Consider the following 18,186-nt stretch of genomic DNA (forward strand, 5'->3'; position numbering starts at 1 on the left):
CGACTCTTACGGCGGCGAGATTTGGGAGCGCAGCGGCGCTATATAAGCCGAGGCGGAGAAGGGCAAGCGAGGAAGGCAGAGAGACAGACCCGGCGGCTTAAGGCATCCGGCAAAGTCAGCAGACGGCTCCGTGGGGAGAGAAGCCGAAGCAGAGTCTTTTCTTTCCTCCGGGTCTGCTCTCTTGTCGCGTTCACACGTGCAGCTTGGCGCTCTTCTCTCTCTCTCTCTCTCCCCCGCGGCTGTTCTTTCTCTCTTCCGTTCCTGCTCCTGCCTTCTGATGCCTCCCAATCTCACCGGCTACTACCGATTCGTCTCCCAGGACAACATGGACAACTACCTTCGTGCCTTAGGTAAGCGCCAGTCTCTCTCTCTCTCTCTCTCTCTCTCTCTCTCTCTCTCTCTCTCTCTCTCTCTCTCTCTCTCTCTCTCTCTCCCCTTGCATTGTAAGGGGCTGGACTAGATGACCATGGGGGGTGTGGGTCCCTTCCAGCTCTATAATTCCGGGATTCTGTTATTCTCTCTCACACACTCATTCCCCCTTTCACACCAACCCCACAAACTCTGAGAATAAATTTGATGCAATGCTGAATATTCCCTCCCAAACCCCCATGAAGACCTAACTTGAAGATCTGGAACATGTATAAAAGCATTAACTGGAGCATGTGCAGAGTGCCTTGGGGGCCCCACATGAGATCCTGCAGCTGGGCCCCACACATTCTGGCGTTAGGACCGGGGTCCCTTCTTCCAGGATGCTTCAGTGATGCTTCTTCAAGATCTTGGCATTTGAGACCAAAGCAACTTAGCATTTATGTGGTAATTTTGAAGGGTCTACAGTTGGCTACCAACTTGGCAATCCTTACCAATTTGATTCCCTCCCTCCCTCTCTTTCTTTTTTCTTTTCCTTCTCCTCCTGCAATGAGGCTACATTTTAATATTTTAATGTTCCATTATTTTAATGTTGTATTTTATTTTTGTTTTTAAGTCGTAATCATTCTTCTTGTTTTTATTATTGCTTGTAAGCCGCTCTGAGCCCAGCCTTGGCTGGGGAGGGTGGGGTATAAATAAAAAATTATTATTATTATTATTATTATTATTATTATTATTATTATTATTATTACCACAGGTCTGTAAGGTAGGTCTGTATTATTAACCACTGTGTTGCAAATGAGAGAGTGCGTTCATGGCATGAATGAGACTCAAATAAAGACTTCCTGAGATGTAGCTCAGTTTCTAGGCAAGCTGGTGAGGGAAAGAATGCACAGATATTAAAATAATTGTTTTTTAAATGCTATATTTAATTGCATTTTTACTTGATTTTACTATGTTGGCTGCATCTGGGGAGGGAAGACGGGGTGTAAGTTCCAATATACATGCCTGAGACGGATGTGTTCTTGCGTCTATGCTCCTAATAGCTCAGTCAGGAGAGCATGAGACTCTTATTCTCACGGTCGTGGGTTCGAGCCCCACGTTGGGCGAAAGATCCCTGCATTGCAGGGGGTTGGACTAGATGACCCCCGTGGTCCCTTCCAGCTCCATGATTCCGTCCTTACTAAGGGTTGGGCAAGGTGGCTTCAACACTGGAGAACTTTTCTACAGCAAGGGCTAAGTAACAAGAAAGGCCATTGCTGTTTCTGTAGACTAAGCTGTTACAGCCGTACCTCGGATCTCAAACACCTTTCTTCCGAACAAATCAGCTCCGGACAATCAAAACCTGGAAGTGCGTGTTCCCGTTTTCTAATGACTTTTGGAGGCCGAACATCTGGTGCGGCTTCCAATTGGCTGCAGGAACGTCCTGCAGCCAATCGGAAGCCATGCCTTGGTTTTTGAACAGACTCCCAGAACGCATTCTGTTCGAGAACCAAGGTACTTCTCCTTCCGCATGCACAATTGCATGCACACACACTGCCCTGACCTATCCACTTTATTTTCTCACGCTGTCGTACGTTAGACATCAATGTTGCTCTAAGGAAGCTGGTTTGCCTCTTGAAGCCGGAGAAGGAGATCATCCACAACGGAAACCACATGACCATCCGCACGTTGACTTCGCTTCGGAATTACATCATGGACTTTGACCTCGGGGTTGAGTTTGAAGAGGACTTGGGACCAGTGGATGGACGCAAGTGCCAGGTAAGAAGTGGAAGCTTGCTTGCCCTTGGACTGCGGGAACAGACCCGTTCGGTGGCCATCCATGAGAGAGATTTCAAGAGGAGAGTTACAGTGTCGACGTGGTTTCACACACGTTGATTCTTGGCCTTGAGTTGTGCTCAGGGGCGGAGGAAGGGGGGTGCGGTGGGTGCAGGCCGCCCCAGGTGTCACCACTGAGGGGGTGACAAAATGCCAGGCGGCACTCACCGCAGAGCCTGCAGCGTGCCTGAGTCAGGCATCTCTTCTGGGAGTGACACGGTGGCTTGGGCTCCCACAGACTCCACGCTGCCCCCAACTGTCTGTCCGGCAGAGCACGCTGCCCCAGGCGCCCAACCGGCTTTCTCTGCCACTGGTTGTGCTGGCTCAGCAGTGTTGTCAAAATTTCTGTTCACCTGACAAGCAGAAAGAAGCACATTTGTGCAAATAAAATCCAGTCAGTGGAGCGGCCTACTCACATGGAAAGGAGTTAAAAAAAGAGAAGATATATTTTTTGAAGGTGTAATATTTATCTCCATGTGTTGGAGGTGCAGAAATGCCTACTCATAACATCTCTTCCTGTGTTGCACTGTTCACACAAGGAGACAACTGAACTCACGTGAGTTGCTTGTGCCAGCTGAATCTTATTTGTTGCCCAAACTAGGCTCCATGCCAAGCCTGCACAACTTGTAGCACAACTGCTACCTCTAGTGTACTCTCAGCTGCTTGACGGGGCCTGTCTCTTTTGCATACAGGCAGCAAAACAAACTTGTTGACCTCTTGTGGGCACTTTTCATCTTTGTGAGTCATGGTTTCAGTAGGGCTGTCTTCTGATACACCAGCAGCCTGGTTTTGGGAAAGGATGTGTTTGGAACAAAAACATCTTTCAGCGTCTCCCTCTCTTTCCAAGGTGGCTTTTATTAGGAGCTCAGTATTCAGTATTCAATATACAGTATTTTATTAGGAGCTCAATATGTACATTGTGTAAATTTTTGGAGAGCCAGTGTGGTATAGTGGTTAAGAGCGGTTGACTCGTAATCTGAGGAACCGGGTTTGCGTCTCCGCTCCTCCACATGCAGCTGCTGGGTGATCTTGGGCCAGTCACACTTCTCTGATGTCTCTCAGCCCCACTCACCTCACAGACTGTTTGTTGTGGGGGAGGAAGGGAAAGGTGAATGTTAGCCGCTTTGAGACTCCTTCGGGTAGTGATAAAGCGGGATATCAAATCCAAACTCTTCTTCTTCACACCAGCTCCAGTCTAGGAGTGGGGCAACTTCGTTTGTAACTGCCAGAGATGTTACACCCTTTTAGGAGAACTCCGTTTTACAAATGAGGGATAGACAAACACTCCATCAAAGGCTAAGCACAGCAAATAAAATGAAGGCACAGCCTCAAATAAAGGTTTTGGAAATAAAGGCCATGGGCAGAGGAAGTAGTAGTACTAGTAGAAATAATTTTTGAACACTAATGAAGGGTTTGTGAAGCATTCAAAGTTGCTGGCCTTCTTTTTGGTAATTTTAATGGCATTGGAAGCTAGGCCCATATTATCCCCAGATGGGGGTCTGAGAGTGAGTGGCTTGTCTAACAGGATTATGACAAAGCCAATCAATGAACTTTGTATTAATTTGCTTTTATTACTAAATGTATACTTGCCTCCAGACCCTGGAATAGTGGCTAAAAATTGCATTTGATATCTCTGGGGTTAATGGGAGAATTTCTTATCAAGAGTTTTTTGCCTAAGACCAGCCATGGTTGTTTTCACACCTGAATAAAACAATAAAATAGGCCTTACTGGGGTAGCTGTACTCCACCAGTTATATCTCAACTTCAGGTCGTCTCACCGTCACTGCTTCCATTTCTGGAGATCATCATGCATTGCCTCTCCCTTGATTGAATACAGTGGTACCTTGGTTGCCGAATGGCTTGACTCCCGAACAAATTGGCTCCCAAACGCTGCAAACCCGGAAGTGAGTGTTCCAGTTTGTGAACGTTTTTTGGAAGCCAAATGTCCGACACGGCTTCCGCTTGAGTGCAGGAAGATCCTGCAGCCAATTGGAAGCCGCTCCTTGGTTTTTGAACAGTTTCAGGAGTCCCGGAATGGATTAAGTTCGACAAACAAGGTACCACTGTATTGTCATTGTGGGTTGGGATGATTTGCGTTTTGTTTCATTTTTTAAAAAAGTCATCCCACTGCTATAGATTAAGAACTACTTTTTTTAAAAGGGAGGCATGTGGTTGATATCGGGGGCAGGAAAACTGCCCTCCACCAGAGGCAGCTACCTGAAGCAACTGTCTGATTTTTTTTATCCTGGTAAGGCTAAACCCTTATTATAATGTTACTCTGATATTTTAAAGCTTGGCAAGAAAAATAATAATTGTTGGCTTCTATTTTATTTGTTTTATTGCTGGCTTACTCTTCAAGCAATGGCCACTGTCCTGGAATAGCCAGCATTCATTTAGTTGTTCTGTCTTTTACTCCTTCCTTGCTACAAAACTATACAGGAAGAAAGTTGCAATGCAGCCCCCCTAGCGCAAAAGAGAGGGCATTAACTGAAATCTTAGCAATGTGAGAAGACTTCTGTAGTGCACATCTGGACACTTTCTCAAAAGTAGCTCCCTCCTTGTGGAACTTCCTGTAATCAATAGCTGGGTCCTTTCAGGTGAGCAGTAGGGTTGTGATTTTTAGCAGACACAGCCCTAAGGTATAGATGGTGTTAAATCAGCAGGCTATAGAACAAACTCGCTCATTCAGATACTTGGGTGTACTCTATTGAAATCCTCTCTTGGAAGCGCCATACGGAGGCAGTGGAAGTCAAAGCACAGAAAAACATAGGGGCATTGATGGAGTTCTGTTACAATAAGAATGGGCAGCTGATTGAACCTGCCCGAAAGATATTTAGTAGCAAAGTGCTTACTCAAATACTCCGTGGCATTGAAATCTGGGGCTCCGGTTTGAATTCCATTAAAGTTTTGGATCAGTAACTCTTCTTCATACAGAATCTGGGTGGCCAATAATTAAGGCAAGAGTGAACTCGCTCAGTTAAAGTATATTTTAAAAATTGCTGCTATGCCTGTTGAGCTCTGTGCTATATGGAATTAGGAGATAACCAACACTGGAAAGCAGCTTGCCAATATATATATATTTACTTTTAATTTAAAATGCAGTAAAATAGCTACATACAAGTTCAATAAAACAGAGAATACAGCACAAAGCAACACATAATGTAACAATAGCATTTCCAAAGCTTTTTGAGCTTGTCAAGATGTTTTAGATTATTGCTATTTTCCAGAAATGAGCTATGCTTTGACCTTGAATAAGTGTCAACTAAGGGATTGGTTCTTCTGAATCGAATTAAGAGGGGACCTGAAACTAATTAGAAACACCCTATTTTCCCCTTGGTATCCACACTCGAGAACAGAGCATTTTAGACCTAGTTATCTGACCAAACTCTCAAACTCCTTAAGAAATGCCTTTATTGAGCTGTGTTTCCAAGTGATATCCACTGCAGTCATGGGTGACTGCTACAACAAGGTCTTTGTACATGGACAAACTTTGTATTTGTGGTCATCCTCAGGTGGAAGACATCATAATCTGTTAGCCCTCCCCTCATATTGCGACCCAAGAGATCACTTTCTGAAACCTTTGTTCACACAAGCAAGCAGGCCTTGGCAGAAATGGTCTGGTTTTCTTTTGAGTGACAATGATAGCTTCATAACACAGAGAGTGACTCTCTAAGTCCTGGCTGCAAAAAAAAAGGAGCAGGGAAGGAAAAAGGAGTTAGATAAAATTGTTGTAAATTGTTGTGGTGACTCGGAGGTTTAATCTGAAGTCAAGCTGGATTTGAGTTTGTTGGTGTCTTTGGCAACCTCTCTCTTACATCATGGATGTTGGCTTGAATTATGGATGTTTGACCTGTATTGTTTTATTGGTACTGTTGCTGCAGGTTTGCCATGGCCTTTGGCTACAACAATAAGCTTACATTTAAAATAATAAAATTTCAACTCCGTTCTGAAAGCTAATCATTTTGTACCGGGGAGCCGTGTTAACATTTGGTGTTAGAGAGACATTAAGCTGAACAAAGAGAACTCTGATCCTCTTTTTAAATTCCATTTTAACAATTGACACATCAAATTCAGGAAAACAATCTAGAAAAAGCCATAGAATTAAAACAACTGAATTATTGCCGGAGACCAAGTGGTCAGCCTTGGGTAAAAAGAAAAAAGATCCAAAGGTTTGGGAAGTCATAGTCTTGGAAGTTTATTTCTGCCATACGCTTAAGTTTTAACCAATAATCAGAGAGATGGTGGTTTGTTTGTTTGCTTTGGGGCTATTTGTATACCATCATTCAGCCGAAACAGTTCCCAGGGTGGTTTACAAGCAAAAGAGAGGCTCCCATTTCAGTTCATAATAAAAACCAAAGGTACCCTGGGATGCTTGAAATAGCCTTTAGGACCTTATTCTGAAATGATTCCAAGTTGGGCCATAAAAGTACCAGACTCCTGGGCTGTCTAGAAGCTGTGGCTATAATCTAGCTATCAGGATTTAAAAAGTGGAACATATTGTTTTCTCCAGTAGGTTCTACACAATTTCAGGACCACAGCAACCCTGTTCTATTTGTGTGTGTGTCCTGTTTGATCAAATGGCCTTTCCAGAAAGCAAAATCCACAGACACTGGTAAGATTTGACCATACTACTCAGCATTTATAGTGCTCTTGAGTGTGCTGAGATTCCTTCGTTATTTTGAAACAATTACAACAACCTTGTAAGGTATATCAGTGTGGACTGGGAGCTCCCTAGTGAGTTCATGGCAGAGGTCTGCAAATCAGCCTGTTACCTACTGCAGCCATACCTTGGTAGTTGAACGCCTTAGTTATTGAACAAATCGGCTCCCGGATGTTGCAAACCCGGAAGTGAGTGTTCCAGTTTGCGAACGTTTTTTGGAAGCCGAATGTCTGATGGAGCTTCTGTGGCTTCAGGAAGCTCCTGCAGCCAATTGGAAGCCGCGCCTTGGCTTTTGAACCGTTTCGGGAGTTGAACGGACTCCCAGAACGGATTAAATTAAAGAACCAAGCTACGACTGTACTTCTATTCAGTTTATCCGGCTCTGTGTTTTTTTACAGTAAAGTGGATCTGTCACATGCTCTACACCACCCTAGAATTGAAGGCGTATTCTGTTAGCTAACGATATTGCTGTCTCTGCTTTCTCTTGCCCTCTGCCTCCCTTTCAGACAACCGTCTTCTGGGATGGAGATCAGCTGGTGTGTGAACAGAAAGGAGAGAAACAAAATCGAGGCTGGAGGCACTGGCTAGAAGGGGACCAGCTGCATCTGGTGAGGAAGGGCAGCCTGAGAAGCTTGCCCCAAGCACAGAGGAAGCCTTTAGGCGAGGCAATTGGGAGTTTTCTGAAGCTTAGCATGGGCCAGCCCTCTCCTTCTATCGCTCCGGTCTTGAAAAGCCACAGCTAGGCCCCATGAGTTATGCCTGTCATCTATGGAGGCAACGGCCCCTTGACAAAAACATCCTTTCCCAAGAGTTCAAAAGTTGACTTGGCTGAGCTCAGTGGGAGCCACCCATTGTCCTGCATCTTCCTTGAAATTTGACCTCAGCTCCTGGGGCTTTCTGTAAGAGAGCGGGGAAATGATTAAGTCAAAACACAGCACCTCTGTGCATGACGCTCTTTTAAAAAACGGCTTTAGTGTTGCTCACAAGCTCTGTGCATGGCCTGTGCAGGATCTCCACACAACTGCCAATGCAACAATGCTGGTAAGCTCTTGCAAGGGGAGGGCGAAGCAGTGATTCACAGAAGGTATCCGTGGCGTGTCATTCTGTGCCGTCCATTAATTCACGGCATCTCCCACTGCCATCACCCTCTGCTACCTCAAGTATGAAGGGATGACCGCCATCTGTGCTGGATCACTGTACCAGAGGCTTGGGGAAAAAGCTCAGCGGCAGATGCCTGTTGTATTCATGGAGAGTCTCTCGCAGGTCCATGAAGTTGCACAGGTGAAATGATTTAACAGGGAGTAAAAAATCTGCCTTGCTCTCAAGAGTTAGGATACAAAATGAATTTATTCAAAGTGTTCAGAGGGATGCTTGAAATCAGAAGACATCTGCTAAATACAAAAACAACGAGCTGTTGTGGCATCTTAAAGCCTACGATATGATACGATACGATACAAAAATAAAATAAAATAAAATAAAATAAAAATAAAATAAAATGCCAGTTCTGGCATAATGCACTTTTCTTGTTGCTGTTAGCTTATTATTGCATATAAGCTAAATACAGTGGTTTTTTAAAAAAACTAAGCTGAGTAACATTAACTCTGGAGAATGAAGCCACAGCACTAATGATGGAAGTGTGTGTTCATTCGCTCACGTGATTGGCTTGAACTGCATGTCTACAATTTTATCTGCTAAAATGCTTTATACAAAAAAGCCTCCAATGGCCAGATTTACTTTGCCTTGCTGATCTTCCTTGGTGACATGCAACTATTAATGTCTGTGAGATCCAAGCAGAGCAAATTTCCCAGCTGCAAGGGCTGGGTCGAATTTTATTTGGCTGTTAAAATGCTTCTGAATGTGCTCTTCCTATACTACAGAAAGAATTTGGGAACCATATATCCCAGGCAGTAAAACTTCCTGTTTTTAAGAACAAGTAGCTCATGAGTTGCCATTAAGGGTGGGATACAGAACTGATTGTGTGTACGAGTAAATTCGTAGGAGACACTCTTTAATATATGCCACTGAAAAATGAATGTGAGCTGCCACTACTGTACAGTTGAGGGATTTCAGTTTCTTTCAGTGACTTCTGTGCAGGAGAGCTTCCTGGTGGATCATGTCCATAGAGGAAGTTGGAGAGGCCCCCCCTTTGCCAGAGGATATGTTTCCATGTCCACACAGAGAACACTGGTCAGGCAATGGATTATCACTTGGAGTTTGCGCACAAGATGCTTAAAGCAGAAAATCCATTTGAGCAGCCCTTCTGCTCTGATGGTGTTTCCTGCTTGGCAGGGGGTTGGACTCGAAGGCCCTTGTGGTCTCTTCCAACTCTATGATTCTATGATTCTATGATTCTCCCCCTCCCGCATGTCAAGATGCATGTGATTATTGGTTTAGACATTAAAGTATTCAAAAGTCGGCACAACAATTGCTCTTAAACTGCAAGTAATCGCTGTATTTTAATTTCAGAAGCAGGCCCTGGAACCTTGCTATTATTCTTCCCTGCACCCAAGCAGCGGTCCTACACTTAAATTTGCTGTCTCGACGCTGCTTGCGTCATGTTGTGTGACTTGAGTGTTGTCAATCCAGGACAAAAAAGAGAAATGGGATGTACATGGTAGCTGAAATGGGTTTTTCCATTACTGTTATGAGCTGTTTTAAGCTTCACAAATGAAAAATGCTCCAAAGGTCTCGGGCCTAGAGAGTCTCTTCCCTCACTCTGTTTTTTTCTTTTTCTTTTCTCTCTCTCTCTCTTCCTAGCGCTTGACAGCAGAGGATGTGGTTTGTGTCCAGGTTTTTCAGAAAGTGAAATGATTCTTAGCAGCAAGCGCTAACCTCTGGATGCAACAGGCATTAGAGCCTCAAACTGGGACCAGAATCGAGCCATCAGCTTTTCATTCCTTGTCCTGAACCTTCTCTTTTGGATTAAAATAATACAGATGACCAACAGCTTGGCGTTAATGTGTTTTTGTTAACTGCTGCCTGCGCTGGCTTTTGTTACTGAATAACGTAGATACGTAGCCAGGTTCGTCTTCCCCCTTCCAGTCTGTCCTCTCCATACCTCAGGTTCACATCCTGCACTATGACAGACTTTGCCCTCGGGGAAAAGTCTCTGAGCATTTCAGCTGACTTGAACTCTGATATTGCCTCTGGCCTTCCAGGCTAGTGGACAGAGCAGGGTTTGTGAGTTATGGCTCGACGATATCGGCCCTCTGCTGGCATTTGGGCCTTGAAGCGTTGCCCAGAAGGGAATGTGATTCCCCACCCTGATGTATTGCGGCAGTAAAGAGGTATCTAAACATAGCAGATGTATTCAGATCAAAGAGGAAGCGTTCAAGCACAATCATTTGCTATACTTGTTTCTTTAAAAAAAGAAAGAAATCATAGCCTTTGCCAAAACCAAATTTATGATTAATGTCTTCCTGCTAAGGAGCTCAAAATGGAGGGGAAAATGTGCATTTTCCTTCCTCCATCCTCACAGCAACATCCCTATGAAATAGTGCCCTGTCCCCTTCATGGCTGAGCTGGGGGAAAGGCTTGGGAAGGGAGCTATCTATGGCTATAGCTTATGAGCCTAAAACAAGGATGAGGAAGGCTGTGGCCTTCTCTGAGGTTGTTGGACCCCCCCCCCCAACTGCCGTCAGCCTCAACCAGAGGCATCCCAAAAGCATCTTGAGGGCCACAGATTCCTGGTTGAGGCAGCTCTGCTCCATGATTAGTACAGGAACAGGGAGGCAATGCACACTAGCTCAGGCAAGCAAGTCTAGTTATCTCTGTGCAGGGGAAAACCCAGAAAGTCATGCAGACAGATTTTGCCTGCCAAAACCACACTCTGTTTGAGGATGTCCTAGCGGCTAGGACCTAGGCAGAGAGTGAGTTGGGGATAGGAAGGGGGGGGGGGACTGGAGCTTCAAGTTGCAGTGAGATTCTTTTCAGAATAAGAGTTCTGGCATCCCAGGCGGAAGGGAGGAGCTACTGGTAACAAAGGACAGTGCTCTGCTGGAGAACTTCAGCACAAGGATGTCTGTAGTTCAGTAATGAACAGAGCAAGGACATTCCTTCATCTTAAAGCGCAGGGTGGCGATGCTGCAGAGCAAGTTAAGACTGTGAAGCAGGATGCATCCCCCTGGAGCCCTGTAAAGCATCGCTCAGAGCGGCAGCAGAAATCCTGGGCATGGTTTATGAAAAATGGGGGTTCAGCCGCCTTAGCATGTTTAATTCTTGTTCCTGCGAGGAGCAGAATTACTGAAAAAGAATCAAGGGTGCTTCCAGGTGGGTTGATTGAGGAGCTGATGCTTTTATTGTGCGTCTTTCACAGCACCCCCACAACTCGGCGATCATTGAAATACTTTAAAAAATATATAATAATAATAATATAATAATAATAATTTATTATTTATACCCCGCCCATCTGGCTGGGCCTCCCCAGCCACTCTGGGCGGCTTCCATAAAAACCACAAATACAGTAAAATATCACACGTTAAAAACTTCCCTGAACAGGGCTGCCTTAAGATGTCTTCTGAATGTCAGGTAGTTGGTTATCGTTTTGACATCTGCTGGAAGGGCGTTCCACAGGGCGGGTGCCACTACCGAGAAGGCCCTCTGCCTGCTTCCCTGTAGCTTTGCTTCTCGCAATGAGGGAACCGCCAGAAGGCCCTTGGTGCTGGACCTCAGGGTCCGGGCAGAATGATGGGGGTGGAGACGCTCCTTCAGGTATACTGGACCGAGGCCGTTTAGGGCTTTAAAGGTCAGCACCAACACTTTGAATTGTGCTCGGAAACGTACTGGGAGCCAATGTAGGTCCTTCAAGACCGGTGTTATATGGTCTCGGCGGCCGCCCCCAGTCACCAGTCTAGCCGCCGCATTCTGGATTAGTTGTAGTTTCCGAGTCACCTTCAAAGGTAGCCCCACGCAGAGTGCATTGCAGTAGTCCAAGCGGGAGATAACCAGAGCATGCACCACTCTGGTGAGACAGTCCGCAGGCAGATAGGGTCTCAGCCTACGTACCAGATGGAGCTGGTAAACAGCTGCCCTGGACACAGATTTGACCTGTGCCTCCATGGACAGCTGTGAGTCCAAAATGACTCCCAGGCTGCGCACCTGGTCCTTCAGGGGCATAGTTACCCCATTCAGGACCAGGGAATCCTCCACACCTGCCCGCGTCCTGTCCCCCCAAAACAGCACTTCTGTCTTGTCAGGATTCAACCTCAATCTGTTGGCCGCCATCCAACCTCCAACCGCCTCCAGGCACTCACACAGGACCTTCACTGCCTTCACTGGTTCTGATTTAAAAGAGAGGTAGAGCTGGGTATCATCTGCATACTGATGAACACCCAGCCCAAATCCCCTGATGATCTCTCCCAGCGGCTTCATGTAGATGTTGAAAAGCATGGGGGAGAGGACCGAACCCTGAGGCACCCCACAAGTGAGGACCCAGGGGTCTGAACACTCATCCCCCACCACCACTTTCTGAACCCGGCCCAGGAGGAAGGAGCGGAACCACTGTATAACAGTGCCTCCAGCTCCCAGCCCCTGAAGACGGTCCAGAAGGATGTTATGGTCGATGGTATCAAACGCCGCTGAGAGATCCAGCAGAACTAGGAAACAGCTCTCACCTTTGTCCCTAGCCCGCCGGAGATCATCAACCAGTGCGACCAAGGCAGTTTCAGTCCCATGATGAGGCCTGAATCCCGACTGGAAGGGATCCAAATGGTCGACTTCTTCCAGGCGTGCCTGGAGTTGTTCGGCAACCGCTCGCTCAATCACCTTGCCCAAGAATGGAAGATTTGAGACTGGGCGATAGTTGGCCATCGTGGCCGCATCTAAAGATGGTTTTTTAAGAAGCGGTTTAATAACCGCCTCTTTCAGCGGGTCTGGGAAGGCTCCCTCACGGAGGGAAGCATTCACCACCCCATGAAGCCCATCACCCAGTCCTTCCCGGCTAGCTTTTATAAGCCAGGATGGGCAAGGATCCAGGAGACAGGTGGTTGGTTTCACTCGTCCAAGCAGCCTGTCCACATCCTCGGAGGTAACAGATTGGAATTGATCCCACTCAACTTGACTAGACAGAACTCTAGCACTCTCCCGCCCTGGCTCTGCTCCCACGGTGGAGTCTACTTCTTCCCGAATCTGAGCGATTTTATCTGCAAAAAACTTTGCAAAATCATTGCAGGAGAACATGTGGCCCGTACTGGGCCCCGATGTTGCAGGTGGTTCCGCTAAATTGTGAACCACCTGAAAAAGTCTCCTGCTGCTGTTTTCTGCAGATGCAATAGAGGCGGTGAAGAAATTCTTATTCACCGTCGCTATCGCCACTTGGTAGGCTCGACGTTGAGCTCTAGCCCGTGTCCGGTCAGATTCGGAATGAGTTATCCGCCACCGGTGCTCTAGCTGTCTCAACGATTGTTTCATTGCCCTCAGCTCCGTGGAAAACCACGGGGCTGTCCGGGCTCCATGCAATCGGAGAGGGCGCTTCGGAGCCAAGCAGTCAATAGCCCTGGTTAACTCCACATTCCAGCGGGCCACCAGGGAATCAGCTGAAAGGCCATCAACATGGGATAAAGCATCCCCTACCACTCTCTGGAAACCATTTGGATCCATTATGTGGCGGGGGCGGACCATCCGAATTGGTCCCACCTCCCTGCAGAGGGGATGGGTTGCAGAGAAGTCCAGTTGCACCAGGAAGTGATCTGACCATGGCACTTCTTTCGTTTCGCTTTTACTTAGTGTCAGATCACCAACATCCATAGAGGTAAACACCAGGTCCAAGGCATGTCCGTGGCTATGGGTTGGGCCAGACTTATTCAGGGACAGCCCCATGGAGGCCATGCTTTCCACGAAGTCCCGAGCGGCCCCTTGTAAGGTCGTGTCGGCATGGATGTTAAAATCCCCTAGGACGACCAAGCTAGGTGTCTCCAGGAGAACATCCGCCACAACCTGAAGCAGCTCGGGCAGGGAATCCTTGGTGCAGCGGGGAGGTCGGTACACCAAAAGGAATCCTGTACTGCCCCTATTGCCCAACTTCCAGAACATGCACTCGGAAAACTGGGTCTTCCCAATAGGACGCCTGGTGCAAACTAATGACTTCCTAAAAATCACTGCAACCCCCCCTCCCCGCCCACATGACCTGGGTTGCTGTGCGTAAGAGAAACCTGGTGGACAAGCAGCGGCAAGGACAGGCCCATCTGCTTCATCCAACCAAGTCTCTGTTACACATGCCAGGTCAAGTCCTCCATCCATGATCAAGTCATGGATGGCAGTGGTCTTATGAATCATTGACCTGGCATTGCACAGCAGCACCTTCAGGTCATGTGGGTATCCCTTGCTGATTCTAGTATCCATCCGGTCAGGACCAGACCCAGAGGCAGGAATAGTCCTCAGACAACGACTAAACCTGCCCCCTCTGTAACGACATGGTCTAGTCTTAGCGTAACTCCTCCTCCTACCCGTGATCACTGAGATATTTAATTCAGATTCCCCTTTAACATGGAAAACACACCCTGCTGGTGTGGACACTTGTCAGTGCATTTTGGGGTGGAAGTGGAATGTGTGCAGTTTGTTGCATGATGGGTGGCCTCTTGTCACACTACTATTTCCATTTGCTCCTCACCAGGGGCAATATATGTGTGCCTATTTCCACCGATTGTCCCATGCAGACGGCACATTTGAATTCCAGCAACCCAGCTGGGAGACATTATTCTCTTGAGATCTCACCACGCTGTACACACAAAGGAGTATCTTGAAGACTGTAAATGTGGTACATATTTTGGGCTTAGAATCATAGGATTTTTTTAGAGTTGGGAGAGACCCTAGGGATCATCTAGTCCAACCCTCTTCAACACAGGAATATGCAGCTATCCCATCCGGGGATCGAACCTGCAACCTTGGTGTTATCAGCACCAGGCTCTAACCAACTGAGCCACCTGGGCTTAAAAAGAAAATAGCTTTTAATACAGAGGTTTTGCACAGGACCTCTTTATCCAAGTCTTATGCAAGTTAGGCGAATGCCGCTCTTGCACAATACCTCGGTATATTCTTGTTTTTTATTTAATGTAAATTGATATTGCAGCCCTTTCCTCCAAATAAACACAAGACTCCATTGTGCATGCTGCGAAAGATGATCGTTAAGGATGGCAACTTTTCTCCTCTGCACTTCCTGGCTTGATTTTCTTTGAAAGTGCAGGTTCACAGGTACAGAAATACCTGTGTGCGTGCCCAGAACAGAACAAGGCAGCTGATGGCGAAGGAGGAGTGAGTGGGAGAGGTGCAGCTCCGCCCCCATACATACCATTAAGCTCTGCTCACCGGCTTGGGCGGCAAAGCAGAAAAGGAACAATGAAAATCCGTGGCTGAAACCAAGAAACAGGAATGTGGGGAAAGCTAATGGGCCAAAAGTAGGCACAGGAAAACCAGATCCTTGTGAGCTAGTTGGGATATAAGGCTCCTGTGTGGAAGCAGCTCAAGCTCTTGCAAATTGCCTTTCCCAGTTATAGGTGTGCAGGCTGATCCGCATGCAGATTGCGCTGGTGATGAATGAGAATGTATTGGGCTTCATTCCAGATCTACACTCCTTTTTCAGCTTGTAAGTGCTAAAGTTGGCCCTTTGCAAAAGAGGTACTAACCCTACCATGGTTTCTCTGAATAGCTGCTTGGGACATGCTAGCCATCCCATCCAAACTCCTGCAGTTCTGCCTCCCCCTTTCCCCCAATTTTAATCTAAATGTTCAATCACACTGTTTGCCAAATATCACCAGCCGGTCCCCTGCCTGCATTCTTCCTTTCTCACAAGTCCCACATACCCCTCCTACCTTTCAGAAGCGTTGTAAACTTGATAGTATCATGGGCGAGGGCATAGATATTGAACTGTCAGCAACCACATTCAGTGTTAATAACTTTATCCATGAAACTCTAAAATTCAGCCTAAGGCAAATGAACACTCAGAGCCTGGTGCAGGGACAAAGAAGAAGAAAATTAAGCGCTGTGGTTTCCTAAGGGTGTGGAGTGGCATTGGGCAGTAGAGCAACATTCTGGTTTTTAGGGCTCGACCCATATTTTGATCGTATGGTATTGTGTAACAATGAATTTCCTTGGGAACTGGAGCTTTCTCGTTCTATGGCTGTGCCTTGCGAAAAATCTGATCTTACCTGCTGAATTGGATCTGATAAGATTCATGGAAAACCCACAGAGAGAAAACCCACAGAGAGATTTTGCTTAGCTAAGCTTCAGTTCAGTGGGTAAGGTTTTCATAAGGCAGAGCTGCAGAGCAACAGGAAAAGCTCTCAGACCTGGGGGAACTAATTGGTACACAATTCAAGCAAAATACAGGTCAAGTGAAAGTGTGGATTGAGCCAGATTGTGCATTTGCCGGGCTTCTTCAAGAGCACAGAAAAAATAGGATAACATGGTCATCCTGAGTAAACAATTCAGCTTTTGGAGAATCTCCATTTTGATTTTTAGGATGCTTCCAACTTGTCTCTATATTGTGGGAGAGATGCAAGCACATACCAGAACTTTAGGTCCGTGCAATTAAAGTGGATTAAAGTGCTCTGTCACCCTAGCACAACAAATCCACTTAAAAATATCTACAGACTTTTTGCAGGTCGTCTGAAGGGGACCTAAGTCTGATTCTTTTTTAAAGTGGATTTGTTGTGCTAGGGCGACAGAGTGCTTTAATCCACTTTAATTTCTGGTAGGAGCTGGAATCCCCCCTGCAAAAGAGTGACAATCTGGAGGCGGTCTTATTAATTATGGGTTTAGTAAGGCAGGATTAGTTCCTCCCCACCCCAGTCCCCTCTAGCAACAGGAACAGTACAAAATCCTGGGGGGTGCCTCCAGATTGTCATTATTTCATGGAACAGATTCAAGCACATACTGGAAATATAGAGTTGCACAGTTAAAGTGGATCAAAGCAACAATTCTACTCTTTAAAAAAAGGACCACTGACTTTTTGCAGTTAGGAAAGTAACAGTGAAATGCGCGTGCATGTGATGAGCAAATGATAAACAGGAAGATGTATATACACCTGGCAAGAAAATCAAGCTGGATGCTCATTGTCATATAAAGGTAAAGGTAAAGGTAAAGGGACCCCTGACCATTAGGTCCAGTCGTGACCGACTCTGGGGTTGTGGCGCTCATCTCGCTTTATTGGCCGAGGGAGCCAGCGTATAGCTTCCGGGTCATGTGGCCAGCAAGACTAAGCCACTTCTGGCGAACCAGAGCAGCGCACGGAAACACCGTTTACCTTCCCGCCGGAGCGGTACCTATTTATCTACTTGCACTTTGACATGCTTTCGAACTGCTAGGTTGGCAGGAGCAGGGACCGAGCAACGGGAGCGAATCGCCGACCTTCTGATTGGCAAGTCCTAGGCTCTGTGATTTAACCCACAGCGCCACCCGTGTCCCCATTGTCATATATTTTCCCACAAACAAATCTGATTGCATGCTGAATAAAGACCAGAGACCATGTAATCATCATGTAATCTTTGTGCAAAGAAATCAGGATGGATATGCAATAAAGAGGAACTGGAGGAACCGTTAATAAGGAAGTTGCTAGATTTAATGTCTGTGGAGGTCTGCTGGAAAGTGTGTGGCAATTCTTGGTGAACCCTCAGAAGTCAGAGGAAGGTGATTTGTGATGGGTGGGTGGGGGTTTTGTGCCTTCTGTAACTCCTTGCCTTCCTCCCCTTGACTAGCAAAACAGTAAACTTTGCAAAATAAAATAAATTATGCAAAAGTACCCATTTTATAATTTAAAGTGTCATGTTTACACACCCTGAGCATCTGCTTTGCATGCAGAATAGGTAAAGGTAAAAGTACCCCTGCCCGTACGGGCCAGTCTTGACAGACTCTGGGGTTGTGCGCCCATCTCACTCAAGAGGCCGGGGGCCAGCGCTGTCCGGAGACACTTCCGGGTCACATGGCCAGCGTGACAAAGCTGCATCTGGCGAGCCAGAGCCGCACACGGAAACGCCGTTTACCTTCCCGCCAGTAAGCGGTCCCTATTTATCTACTTGCACCCGGGGGTGCTTTCGAATTGCTAGGTTGGCAGGTGCTGGGACCGAGCAACGGGAGCGCACCCCGCCGCGGGGATTCGAACCACCGACCTTTCGATCGGTAAGCCCTAGGCGCTGAGGCTTTTACCCACAGCGCCACCTGCGTCCCCTTGCATGCAGAATACCCCAGATCAATTGCTGGCACCTCTGGGTAGGGTAGGGACTATCCACTGTCTGAAATCCTACACTGCCAATCAGTGTAGACTGCACTGAACCACATGGTCACTGGCTCAGTATAAGAAAGTTTACTCATGATGACCCCCCAGAGAATACAGGGAACTCTGGTTTTCCCCT

The 18,186-nt window shown here is 46.7% G+C and overlaps 1 protein-coding gene across 1 annotated transcript; it reads left to right on the forward strand.

The window, feature by feature from the left end:
• On the forward strand, positions 1–9,790 carry RBP5 (retinol binding protein 5). The gene is made up of 4 exons (XM_028712635.2): positions 1–350; positions 1,949–2,127; positions 7,351–7,452; positions 9,602–9,790. The coding sequence occupies exons 1-4, from the start codon at positions 278–280 to the stop codon at positions 9,653–9,655; spliced, it is 408 nt and encodes a 135-aa protein (XP_028568468.2). The 5' UTR covers positions 1–277; the 3' UTR covers positions 9,656–9,790.
• Positions 9,791–18,186: the final 8,396 nt, after the last annotated feature.

Source organism: Podarcis muralis, chromosome 17 (genome assembly GCF_964188315.1).
Source record: "Podarcis muralis chromosome 17, rPodMur119.hap1.1, whole genome shotgun sequence".
NCBI lineage: Eukaryota > Metazoa > Chordata > Lepidosauria > Squamata > Lacertidae > Podarcis > Podarcis muralis.